This window comes from Lissotriton vulgaris, chromosome 8 (genome assembly GCF_964263255.1).
Source record: "Lissotriton vulgaris chromosome 8, aLisVul1.2, whole genome shotgun sequence".
Classification (NCBI taxonomy): domain Eukaryota; kingdom Metazoa; phylum Chordata; class Amphibia; order Caudata; family Salamandridae; genus Lissotriton; species Lissotriton vulgaris.
In genome coordinates, this window is record NC_141696.1 from 208,485,552 (window position 1) to 208,499,663 (window position 14,112).

General features: G+C 40.5%; 1 protein-coding gene across 1 annotated transcript in view; it reads left to right on the forward strand.

The window, feature by feature from the left end:
• Positions 1 to 10,222, forward strand: part of LOC147696883 (cyclic nucleotide-binding domain-containing protein 2-like) — a 636,311-nt gene extending 626,089 nt beyond the window's left edge. Inside the window, exon 15 of the mRNA XM_086933251.1 lies at positions 8,892 to 10,222. Coding sequence (XP_086789377.1) covers positions 8,892 to 8,990 — 99 coding nt within the window. The 3' untranslated portion in view covers positions 8,991 to 10,222. The remainder of the gene's footprint in view (positions 1 to 8,891) is intronic.
• The last annotated feature ends 3,890 nt before the right edge of the window (positions 10,223 to 14,112 follow it).

Below are 14,112 nucleotides of genomic sequence, written 5' to 3' on the forward strand. Positions count from 1 at the left end.
TCATAACAATTTACACAGGGAGTACTTACACTCTGTCACTGATCAGCAGTGGCAGAATGTCCAAAGCATCTAAACCAGCAAAAACGAAATCCAGCACAGCATCAAAAATACAGGAGGTAGAGGCCAAAAAGACAGGGGAAACCACGCCAAAGATGCCAGGTCTAACAACATGTATATAGGATGATTTTTTCGGAACTGTTAGCACCCTTTGAAGCAGTCCTAGGCATTTTTCCAAACTTCGTGCACTCTGTGTTCGGCGGCCTGCCTCTCATTTTGGGATTCATAGCAGGGATACTATTTTTGTCCCTTCTGCTCCGATATGGCAAGTCCAGTCACCAGCAAGACCCAGATTACCATGGAGAACACTCTTCTGGCAATGCAATATCGTGAGCGCATAACACAGATTATTGGCTTGGCTCGTTTAAGAGATCTGAATGGTTCCTGCCATTCAGACCAATATGGCAAGATTGCATCTTACCTGTTCTACGATGCCTGCAGTGTGGAGATGAATGCGTGTTGGACATTTGTCTGACACTTCCATCAGGGCTGCCAAACGATGTTGACGCTTTGCTTGGTTCGGTAACGGCTCATGCATTGTGTTGTCCCCAACGGCTACCAATCCTGATGATGGCATTCATTGAGGTCTCACCAGCAATTCCAGCTGAAGGTGAGATACGTGGACCAACAGGCACACAGGTACCAAGCACTGCGAACATTGCTAATGCGACTGATGCTGACGGCGATGCTTCTCATCTATGTACGATTGATCTACTTAATGAAGTGGTTCAACTTTCACCTACTGTGGTAGACGATTTCTTTGCCAGCTTAGAAGATTTAATGTTTTCTTCCGACACCTAGAATAACTTTTGAAATTAGCACACAGAGTTCTAACAACTTTGAATTCGACCTTCATTTTTCAAAACAAAAACTTCTCACTTTGGAAATCTATTTTTCTACGATTTGATTTGACTTTTTCCAAAACTGACCTTTGTCACAAGGTAATCTTCTTAAAGTAGAACTATTCTTAGAGAACAAGAATTATTTGAATACTTCCTAGAAACAATATTGACCTTATCCAGAAACCTAAACAGTTAATTCTGCTATGTGATGGTCTCGTCCTTTTTCTTCTGTATTTAAGAGCCATTTCATACATTTTCATGATTCATTCAGTTAGCATTGCCAATATCATACTATATGCTTAAAATGAAATCATTGCTCTAAAATGTGTGCAGTACAAATGCTCCTTTTCGTGTGCAACCATTTCAAATGCATTTTTATGTATTTTTGGATGGGATTGTAAACACATGCTTTAGATATGTTTTAGTGCTTAATTTTAGTGATGTCGAACATAATAAAGTGGAGTGGGTGTTGTATAGCGTTTTAGGACCCTAGTGTAATATTCCAGATTCATGCCCTTATATAGGTATAAATCACCTTGTCCTTATATAGGCATAGAAATAATAATCATATTTAAACATAGACTAGGCAGTCGAAATATGGCATGGATACTTCCACTAGTTCCGAAAATCCACAATGATTTCTTGGAAAACTCGGCTTCAGCAGTTAGGGACTTCCACTTGCTTGAATATTGATTTGTCCAAGATCTCATGAAGTTTTCAAAGAACTACAACTCTTTGATAAAGTTATTTTGTCCAACTGTACGTCAAACTCTGCACCTTCAAGTTATAAATATGCCCACACTTGCCATAGCAAACACAGGGTGGTTTGGAGCAGTTCGACTATCTACTTGCTGGACGCATTTCGCTACATCAAGTGCCGAAGGAAGCCGACCCTCCAGCAGACGCACTGAGAGAGACGCTGTCTTTTCTCTTGCCGAGAAATCCAGCTCCAGTGTTTCCAAGCTCCCCTTGCGGGATGATGGGAAATCGAGTTGGGAGACAGAGAGATACCAGACCTCCTTCATTCTAAACCAAGGTACGGAGCTGATTAGACCCTAGGAGAAATCTTGGATAGATTATTGGCAAAAGAATACTAAACTTATGCTACACCACACTTACTTTTTCCCTCGTACTAACCTTAGGTTAGGTACATCGGGGTAGGCGTATTTTAGAAGCACCAGTTGAGTACTTTTAGTCTTTATTTATTTATGTTTTTATTTTATGGCTTACAAACCGTACCATGCTTTTACAGTATTATTTTATAATACTCTTCTTGCTGTACGCATTATACTTTACAGCCAGTCTTGCAATTGTAGCAGTTAATTTCTTCTGCATGAGACAGAAGACTGTTCAATAAATACTTTTATTAAAAACACCCATCTCTCTTTTTCTCTGCACCTCTGGTGAAACAAAGCATGCACAAATGACTGAGTAAAATATCCATCTATTGTTTCCACGACTCTGAAGATACGTTTTATCTTGGGAAACAAAGTTGTAATGTTTATGCAGTTGTCAGAAACTAATCCCTTCTTGTTTATTTGAGAAAGTTTCTAGTGACCTCTGAGCTAGCTAACACTCACAATTAAGTTTAATATATTCGATAGAGACCCAGTCAACCTAAGTCCTACGTCACATCTATAGGATATATTATTCCAATGCGCAGAGCTTATTGGGAATATAGGAACTACAATACAATACAGCTTCTCAGACATGCACACAGTACCCCATACAGGCAGTCAAACACCTCCTCACCCACACACACAAACACCCAAACAATCATAGAGGTAGAAGGACAACCAATCAATCACCCATATAGCTATTCATGTACTCGCTGACACACTCATACACTCACTTAGACATCAATTGACAGACAGATACATGAATTTATACAGCCAGTCAGTCGTCTGTACATTCACTGAAAGACCTAATCACTCACTGATTCACCAATACACCTTAGTATATAAATGTAACACTCATAAACATTTTAAAAACACTCACTGGATGATGTCATCACTGATGTCATCACTGATGTCATTTGAGATGTCATCAGTGATGTTACTGACAATGTCATGAGTGATGTAGTATGTGTGGACATAAGCAGTGCATTGCAGGGGCACGAATTATAGTTAACTCAGGTGACTATAACGGCGGAATTTCTCTGGTTTTGTATGAGTAAAATCTGAAGCTAACTATAATGTCCCTGTAACCTTTGTTTCTTTAGTGAAGTTCTAAGTTTAAAAAAAATTCTATTTGCTAACTTTAACGTCCTTGTAACCTTTGTTTTTTTCAGTGAATTTCTAAGGTTTTTTTAAATGCTAATTCTTAATTATAATGTCCCTGTATCCTTTGATTTTTTTGTGGGAATTTCTAGGGTTTTTTAACTAGCAGTCCTGTTTGCAGAATAGTGGGGAAAGGTGACTGGGTCTCCGACCAGATCTTAGGAATTCCGCTGTGTAGGACTTACAGGAGGTACAAGGAGGGCTTCTTGGCCCCCCCAAGGTCCCTCAGAAGCCGAAGAAACTTTATCCCCTAACTAGCAGCGTGCCGGGAGACACGTTTACAGATTGGTGAAGAAAGAGGGCATGGCCTCTGACAACTTCACAGCAATCCTGCTGTGTGGGACTGATGGAGCAAGGATTTGCACGTAATGCGATTTGCTTGTATTCAGTCCTCTTAACATAATGTTAATATACTAATCAACATGTTTTGTCCTATTAGTATTGCATTAGATGACATCTAAGTGTAGCTTGCATATGTGCTTTTACTAACGATAATCCGCTTGCATTTATTTGGCCGCTGCTACGCGGGATTTCTTACTGTGCATGCGTCTGTCACACTCACATGACATGGCGTACTTTCTGCTTTGGAGGGAATCTTTTGCTTCTGCGCACTAGAACTAAGATGGCTGCTCCATGTCCCCACATGCAAGAAGCTTGCACTGCTGCTTTTGCTAAGCTTGTTCATTCTGCTTAACTCTAACGCAATAGTTAAATAAAAAATAATGGGAATAGAGTAGAGATAAGTGGTATACAGTGCATTCATTTAGTCTTATTCTAAAATTTTATTTTCTATTCTTTCATGTAATCACGCTTCTGAGCCTGAAATGTACCCGATACTCCATTTTGAAACCCACTGCACTCCATATTGAAACCTTTGAGCCTGCGCACTAGAGTCTGAAAACCATTGAGTCATGGCTTTGAATGAGTGCCAGGGACAGTCTTGACCTAGATGCAAATGGTAACTTTAACTCCTGACCCCTGTGAAGGAAGCTGATCTAAAATATGAATTAAAATGTAACCAATATTGGAACATTCATTGCTGGGTGGAATAAAACATACATGGGAAAATAAATTGATGGGCGGGACCGCAAACATTAATATTCATTCCAAAAGTTTCATTTGGTATGGTGTGATGATCTCTCCTCATTCTTTTATCCAATCAAAATGGGGCATCCTTACACTTGCAACATTGGGGGTGGTACACTGACCTTGAAAATAGTATAAAAATAGGGTAGGCTCAGCTAGTTAATTTGTCCGACTTGTCCGAATAGCTGACCTGTCACTGACCCAATGCACTCAATAAGTGATAGGGAGCAGAGGTGCTGGCGGAGCCCTCTGTCAGAAGGTTCAAAACCCAGATTGGTGTTTGAGAGCTGAAGTGCTGGCGAAGCACTTTGTTGGAGAGATCGATAACTCTTACCGGCTTCTGGCTGTTAGCTGCAAAGAGGGAGTAAAGCAGGCGTTGCAACTTTAACTGCGGGTGCTGGTCTTAGCCCTTGGTGGTCCTGTCCTGATACTATTTGGTTTCACCTGTCCTGATTCCGAACTGCACCTGCTTGCCTTTATGGTGCCTGCACTTCTGTCCTTTAAACTGACACGTAGCCAGGGTTAGTTCTTCACACAATTCTAGGTAAATATTCAATGTGGGTATGTCATTGTATTGTTTCCTTCTCTCTTCCCCCCTTAATGTCAAATGCGTAAAGGCTGCTTTATAAAAACTCTGCATATTTTCATCCTAATTGTTATTATTCCTAATTGAGAATTTTCTATTGTTTAATGCTTGGATTATGACATTTTAAAGATTTTTGGTAAAGAGTTTACATTTTTCCCGAGTTGTGGTTATTTTATGAGTGCAAATGTTCTTATTCTACCTAATATTCTAACACCTTTGATCCCTTAGGACTTTAGGTACTGATGACGAAGATTGGTAAGATAATGGTATAGGTCCTAAATGAAGTTTATAAATCACTGATTAGAGTAAATGCACAGGTTACCTGATTAAATCTCATCATATGTTGTTTATGGGCCCAGGTGAGTATGGTAATCTGAGGCGGGTGACCTGGGCGCTCTGTCAGGACTTACTGGAGGTAACAGGAGGGGTGCACAATCAGTGCACTCTCTGGCTTGCAGAAGCATTCCCTCACTTGCATATTATCACGCCTCCATGCAAATGAGTGAATTCCCCAGTGAAAGTGTGGTGGTGAGCATTTTGTGCTGGTATGATCGATAATATAGTATGGGCTGCACAAGGATTTGTGCAGCCTCTTCTTTATTACCAAAGGGGTAACAAGTGGATTTAAACACCTTCTGGGCCTCTGGAACACTATGTGTATTAAGGTTCAGGCCTTCACTTTCAAACCTCTAATTGAGTAAATGTTGATGTTGAAATAATGAAAGCTGCTTCTTGATTAGGGGGGAAACTCTAAGCCTTTTGGCATTTAATATCATACTTGTTCCTCTGCAAGCAACAATCTTCAGCAATAAAAATGTGCCTTAAAACATTGACATAGTGGATTTTAAAGAAGATATTGAATTGAAGAGGGATTGTTGGGAAATACAAATAGGTACATTGAGAGATTTTTCAATGTATTTCATTCTTTGGGGAGGCACGTATGAGCGTTTACCCAGCACTCACACACCACCTTACATGCCCCTCCCAAACTCTGGTTGATATTATCTACATATAAACAATTTCTAAGCATAGACTGCCTCTTCAGAAAAAGTTTTAAACAACCTGAAAAGGCAGAGTTTGCTGTAATCATTCAGTTTAAATTATGTTTATTCTGCCCCATTAGGTGCATTAAGGACACACTATTTAATTGAACTGCCCTGAAGCTAATATATTTATCACCTTTTGCACATTTAACTAATTAAACTTTTAGCAAAAATAATGACTAACCCTAAATATGCAATAGTTGTCACAAGAGAGGCCAGGTGAAGGCAACGGAAAGGAAAAATGTTTGTGGGGGAAATCATACAGTTTGAAAGTAAGGTGATCTGGGTATGGGCTGAAACATTTGGATCTGGCAAAGTCAAGATATGCACAGGGCTCACTGGCTGCCAGACGCTTTGGTAGCTGTAGATAGAGGAAGCAAAGGTTACCACACAGCCGATAGGACACCAGTTCCGGAGATAACGCTTACAGTGATGTCACTGTAATTACATTCAGTATCACAGTTATTGATCTGCAGAATTTGTTTTATTTTTTGTTTGTTGTTATGGTGATGTCACAGGGGTCAATGGTCATGCCTTATAGCCCAATTTCTCTGCCCACATAAATATTTCAGTTGGCTACTCAGGATACGTGCACATGTGAATGTAGAAAGAGTATTACACAATTGGAGAACTCTACTGAAAAGCCAATTGCAGCAAAAGGTATCTTTGGTGTGTGTGTCTTTTAGGCAAAACCTACACATGAGAAATAGAAAACAGTCCACAACATAAAATACTATTGGTTTATATCCTATAACATAATGTTTGGGTCTACATTCTTAGCATGAAGGAACCAAGGCTCACCCTACCCCTATAATTTCTCCTAACTTTAATGGGCCCTTATAGACCCCAGATGGACCTTATGTTGTCTCCTACTGTTTTGGTTAGATAGGAGCCATAGGCCACATGCATGACTATTTCATTTTAGGAACCCGCAAATTCCATGTTGCATAATGAAATGTACTAATGTGTCTCAGGCACATTTAGTGATTCCCAATGAAGTTGCAAATGACCTGCCTCAATGATATTCATGAGGTAGGTTGCAATGTGCACCCCTTTGGGAATGTCCAGTAGTCACAGAGATGGTGGCTTGCTGGGGTCAGCAGAACACCATGTCTGTGATTCCTTTTTAAATAAAGCATTTTATTTTCTTAAATGCGACTCCTTTTCCTTAAAGAAACGGGATGCATTTAAAAAAGAAAAATGAAAAGTTTCCTTTGCATTTTTTAGGAGTAGGCAGTGATCCATGGGACCACTGCCTGCGCTTAAAAAAATGTTCTCTACTATTCACAAATGGGAAGGTGTCCACTGGGGACCCCTTCTGTTTGCGACTGGCTTATCACCTACTTGGAGTAGGCGGTAAAATGCGATTATTTTACGACCACATTCCAGTTTCAAAGCTATCATACATCCCCCTGTGACTCACTATTAGGGAGGCACGCCCCGTCCTAATAGCAACACGCAAACCCTATTTAACGAGTAGTTTATAGGTTATCGATTTGCACAATAGGATTAGAACATGGCAAAAGCTATTTCAGCAGTCGCAAATGGGCAGAATCTCCGGACGTAGATGTACCCCCAAAACCATAAAAGCACAGAATTTTTTGTTACAGCAAAACAAGGGTATTGCTTTCAGTCAGTCTGATTTTAAAAAAAGTAACATATGTAACTTTCCAAAAAATTAGCACTCAAGTTCAAGTTTAAATACTTTATTCGACAACATTGTCATAAAAGCTTGCATCCCTAAGCTAGACAGAATAAATACTAATCTAATAATAAAAACGTATTAAATACCATACATTTGTACTTTGTTGGCGAATAACAATTTTTAAAATTTACACATTTTTTAAAAAGAACTTTCCAAAAAATTAGCACTCAGTCTGAGGTCATTATCTTATGGTGACCAAGCATCTCAGCCTGCTCTGTAACAATTTCAGGGCTACAAAATAACATAGTGATAGTCAACACACACTTCTGCTGTTTTCTTTAAAAACTCCTCAAATTGCTCCAGCCTTACAAATGTAACATCGCTACCTTTATAAACATGAAAAATTAAAATGCAACGCTACCTTTAAACACGAATAAGACATCGCAATAAAGTGTAATAAAACATTGAAAGATATTGTACAATAATGTTGCTGTATGACCACTATCAAGCACAGATGGACCAGTGCCCTTCAGGCAGGTCACCAAGGAGCAGTTTGCCAGTAATATCTGTAGAATCAAATGTAAGGAGGCTTGAGATACTGCCGGAAATGTGAGCGACTGAAGAACAGCGGAAAGATGACAACTGAGCATTAATGATGGAGGAATCGGTCGGCTCTGCAGTAAAGCTAGGTTGTTCTATTGAGGTTATTGCTTTTCATGCATAATTGAGCTCAATTCACATTTTAATTGGCAGCAGCGTGGAATTGCAGGTATATAACATTGCATTTATGCAAAATTAATATTTCACGTGCCAATAAATCAATTAGCAGAAATTGAACATTTGTTTAAAAAAAAGCATGCCTCTATCAGCACTGGTGATAAATGAATTTCAGTGCAATACTCTTGCCTCCAAAATGTAATATCCAGCATTGTTTATGAATAAAACATTGTCGGCGCTGCCTTTGTACAAACAGCACCACATATCCCAACTAGATGTATCCTTTAAATGCGGATTTCGAAGCAGATCGACTGATTACGAAAATATGATTGTTTTCTTCCCCAATGTAAATGTTTTCCTGAGTCGATATAGATGTATACACACATACGCGATCCTTTGAAGAATTTGTTTTGAAAGCTCATGCATGTTGGGGTTTGCGCTCTGATATAAATGTTCACTGCGCACGTCTAAGATAATGGTTCAGGTTTGCTCGTCTGCTCTACAAAATTGCCTGCATTTTAGCCTACAGTACTGTCTGTCTGTGGATATGTACAAAATTGTGGCTTACATGATTTCCTGCAATGTGGTTCTCTATTCTCATGCTAAACCATTTGAACACGTCTGTATTCTTCGCAGGTGCAGCCATACCCATCCAAAGAGATGCTTGAAAATAAAATGCAGGAATACATTAACTGGAAAGCTTATAAAACATTACTTATCAATAGCCCTTGCTGACTGTGTGCACAGCACCTGCAACATTACAACCTCTTCAAAGAAATCACAGTAAGAAAAAAGAGAAGACTTCAAAGTTTAACAAATCTTTTGAAGTGCTCCCAGTTCATTCTTTTGTGAAAATGTTAATTTTGTGCTACTGCGTTTCGTGCCTTTGGGTGCATATAACACATCAATCCAACATGTTAACAGCTGAATTGAAAAGATCCCAATTATTGTTATTCTGCTCAGCAATGAAGAAACGGAAACATGTAGGAAACTATTTAATAAATCATAGAAATTTAAAAGAAGAAGCAAACATTTTCAGCAAAAAGAAAAAACAACCTTTAAAGATGACATAAAGAACAGAAATATCTGACTTTTATTTTAGTGAGTCATTCCTTGGAACCAATTCTAGAAGCCAGACCACTAACATTTGTGGCTGGTGCTTTTAAGTTACTGTTGCATTAAACACCTTTTACCACCGTTTTATGAAAACAAGATCTGGGAGTTGGTAATGTGTGACAAGAACATTTGTGCACATTTGCTGTTGCACTTTGTTGTGCTGGGGATGTCTGATGTCTTTGTGTGATGCATTATTGCAGTGTGAATTTCTTTTCTTGTACTGCAGGTTTTTTGTTCTCGTTTGACTCTTTTGATGTGATGTACCTGTTATATCTGAATTGTGATGTTATGTTGCTTTGTATATGCTAATATGCTATGTTCAGTTGTTTACTTTAGATATGTCAAACAAAACCTGCTACAAGCACTGCTATAATTCCAGCCAAAAGTAGCACGTCTTGAAAGACACCAGCCCAAACTTAGAGCTCCCCGTCTCACTTTATCTGATACAGTCCATGCACATCTGAAATATTACATGCCAAAGAATAGATTGTCGGTTGTTCATTAGTAGACTAGTTTGTATGGGAGTAGAGTTGGGAGAAAAATGTTGATAAAATGTAACAGTTTGTATGAAATACTGCTGTATTGTGAACACAAGAGATTTAATGCACGTCATTAGGCATGCTTGTTCATATTTTGCTGACAATAAAATAGCACAGAACGTCAATCCACCTGTATGTAGGCCCTGATGAGTACAAATAAAATGTATTTGCTGTAGTTTGCTTTTTCACACTCGAAGGAAATGAGCTGCAGAAGGGTGAGCACCATTAATATTGAAGCCAGAATATCAATGGTATTAAATATTGAAGACTGAATACTGTCAGTATCATCATATTGAGGCAAGTAGTATCGCTGTTAAGTATATTGTTTTTCTATACAATGATAACAATGTTTTAAATATATAAAACTTACATTTAGTACTACAACAATATTGTTTTAAAGTGTTTTTATATCATAATTTCTATTATTTATTTGATTGATATATGTGTTTATATATTTCTAAATTAGTTTGTTATAATATCTACATGTATATATACCTATATCCATCTATATCTTTAAATATATATATATTCACTGAAAAAAAACATAGGTTTCATTGACGTTATAGTTAGTTGGACATTTCACTCATACAAAACCAGAGAAATTCCCCCGTTATAGTTAGTTATGCTAACTATAACTTGCGCCCCCACAATGCACTGCTGATGACGTCACATAATTCATGACATGGTCAGGGACATCACTGATGGCATCTCAAATTACATCACCGGTGACATCACTTATGACATCACTGATGACATTATCCACATGATAATCTGATGCACCTCCTCATACCCTAATATAACCATTGAAACACCCACTCTAAAAAAAAAGACTTCCATTTCCGAAACAATAGAAACACGAATACCATTTAGTACATACCCACTCACTAATTTCTAGGTCTGCACAAACATCCACTCATTCACCCATAAAGTCACCCATACATGCAGTCAACCATCAATACAGCATTATCATATGCACTCACATATCTATACAGACACTCACACACTGCCACTCATCCACCTATTGTGCCATGCAAAGAATCAATCACACTCCCATTTACTCACCTATACAGTTGTTCACACACCATCTCACTTATTGAAACATATACTAATACACACTTAAACTCTTATAAATAACTAATACAAGCACACACTCATAGATATAGCCACTCTCACATATAGTCATGTATACATTCCAACACTTACATATACTGCATTTCACATATGCAGTTACTCACACATGTACCACTGAGGCGTCCATTCACTCACTAACACACCCACACACACACTCAACCACCCATACACCCCTTCACAGATGCACTCTTGAACCCATACACCCAGTGAATCACCTACTCACACATCTATGCACAGAGTAACACACCCCCAACCCACCCACAGAGACACTCAGGCACCCATCCAGATACTCAGACAAGCAATCAATAACCCATATAGTCACTCATGTCACTACTCACCAACCCTTGCAGCCACTTACACACCAACTAACAGACTAATTCAGACATTCACACAGTTTAGTCACTAACCCATGCATTCAGTAAGACACGATTAATCACTCACTTATACAGTCAGTTATGCACCTACTAATCACCTATTCAGACACTTATACACCCACTCATTCATCAATACAGCTTGGAATATATATAAAACATATTTAAAGTTTATGGAAACACACAGTCACTGGATGATGTCATCAGTAATGTCATCAGTGATGTCATTTGAGATATCATCAGTGATGTCACTGACCATGTCATGAATGATGTAATATGTGAAGTCATCAGCACTCAATTGCAGGGGCAGGAGTTATAGTTAGCAGAACTAACTATAACAGGGGAATTTCTCTTTTTTTGTATGAGTGAAATGTCCAACTAACTATAACGTCAATGAAACATATGTTTTTTTCAGTGAATTTCTAAGGTTTTTTAAATGTTAATTTCTAACTATAAAGTGCCTGGAACCTACGTTTTTTTCAGTGAATTTCAAAGGATTTTTAAATGTTAATTTCTAACTATAAGGTGCCTGAAACCTACGTTTTTTTCAGTGAATTTCAAAGAATTTTTAAATGCTACATTCTAACTAGAAAGTCCCTGAAACCTATGGTGAAGACAAATGCCTCCGGTCGTGGGAGTCCCTCGTGGGGGACTCGAAAGTAATGCCCCCGCTTTGGAAGAGCCTCGTGGGCTCTGAAAACAAAATGCCCCTGAAGCTGCTAAGACGCCCGCACTCACCGGGAGCTTCTGGCGGACACAGCGCTCTTCTGCCTGTATGCGTGTGGCTCTTCCTTGCTCCAGGGGGGACGGGCTCACGGACAGTGGGAGGGGGGACGGGCTCACGGACAGCGGGAGGGGGGACGGGCTCACGGACAGCGGGAGGGGGGACGGGCACACGGACAGCGGGAGGGGTACGGGCACACGGACAGCCTATGCTGGTCTAGACGCAGAGCCGCTGCCAGTGCGCCACACTGCACAGAGTGCACAGTATTAATGTGCTGTGTTGCGATAGACATGCAGTGCCAAAGTTGATGAAAAATGCTGCACTACGTGTACATTGCTCGAGTCATGTCCGGCGAAACAGCCAGTACTTCTTCCTGCAATCCGTGCCACAGGTGGGTCACTGGCAAGGACTCGGGGCAGTCCAAGGACACCTCCAGAAATCTACCTGGGATTAACTATAGTGGTACATTCTAGACTAGAATACAGGTACATCTTCCGCCCGAGTGTCACGGCGCAATCCATTCTACAGCGCAGTACCACAAAAAGGTACCTTTTACATAGGTGAACCACAATGCAGTGTCTTTTATTCCACAGCCCCACTGACAAGTAAATTTTTCAGCACCACGAGATTCTATGTTTTACAGAAGGTATACTAAGCAGAGGCTTTACAATACACGGACAGCGGGAGGGGGGGATGGGCAGACAGACAACGGGAGGGAGGGGCGGGACGGGCACACGGACAGCGGGAGGGGGGGCGGGAACGGGCTCACGGACAGCGGGAGGGGGGCGGGAACGGGATAAAAAAAATTGTAAAATATGCTGCTTACCTGCTAGCAACTCTAGGAAAGTGAAATCGCGCAGCCCACCCCTGCAAAGCACACGTTGGAAATGAAACCAACAAGCCGATACGAAAAAAAAAAACAACCGCCCACCGCCGCATGATGCACCAAAATGGGTGGGATGAGTAAAAATCGCCAGAACGCCCACAAATCTGTTCGGGGAATGAGTGACGCTTCTCTGTTCCAATGGCTAGCCTCCATTTATGGAGCTAGCCAATGGAACAGAGAGGCGGAACAAAGCCCCAGACTGTTCTCAAAAGATTTCGCCTGCGCAAACGCTGCTGCGCAGCGGATCGCCAGGCGAAAAATTAAAAAGGGCATCATGTCAGTTGCAGTTTTGCACAATTTTTTTTCTGATCTCTTCGCGTAGAGGTTTGGTGTATTACTGGATATTCAACTATATTTTATTCTAGCCACTTTTTCTTATTTACCCGGATAGCACACAGCGTACCTGTGATTAGAGTGTGTGCGTGCAGGTGGGTTCATTTTGTTTACACGTGAACCATGCCGGTTGAAGAGATCTCTCATATTGTTTTGTAGGAATGTGATGTCCTCTAGGCCCTGTGACAGACACTGCATGTAAAGCCACGTGCACCGCTTCTGTTCAAAGAAAGAGTTTAGCGCGTAGAGCAGAGCTTTCCAAACTGTGTGTCCCGACACAATACTGTGTCGCCTGTAAATGGTGGGTGAGTCGTGGGATGCATCAGTATTAAGGGCACTTAGCACATAACTGCTGCTAATTAAGAGGCATTCCTTTGAAAGAGTGTGTCGGAGTCAGCCGCAGCAGCGTGGACTCCGAGACACTCTGCTCTATGGGGGCCGGGCGATTCACAACAAAGCCCCATTAACAAGTAAATGGTCTTTTAAAGACCTGCGAAGTACTCTGTGAGGCTGTATGTATGCCTGGGAAGCTGGGGTGAGGTGACAGAGGGTGACAGGCAGAGGGTGTCAGGCAGCGGGAGGCAGAAGGAGATAGAGGGAGGAAGACAGAGAGAGAGGGAGACAGAGAGAGGGAGACAGAGAGGGAGAGTGAGAGAGACAGAGGGAAGGGTACAGAGGGAGACAGAGAGGGAGACAGACAGAGGGAGGGAGGTAGGAAGGGAGACAGATAGAGGAAGACAGACAGAGGGAGACAGAA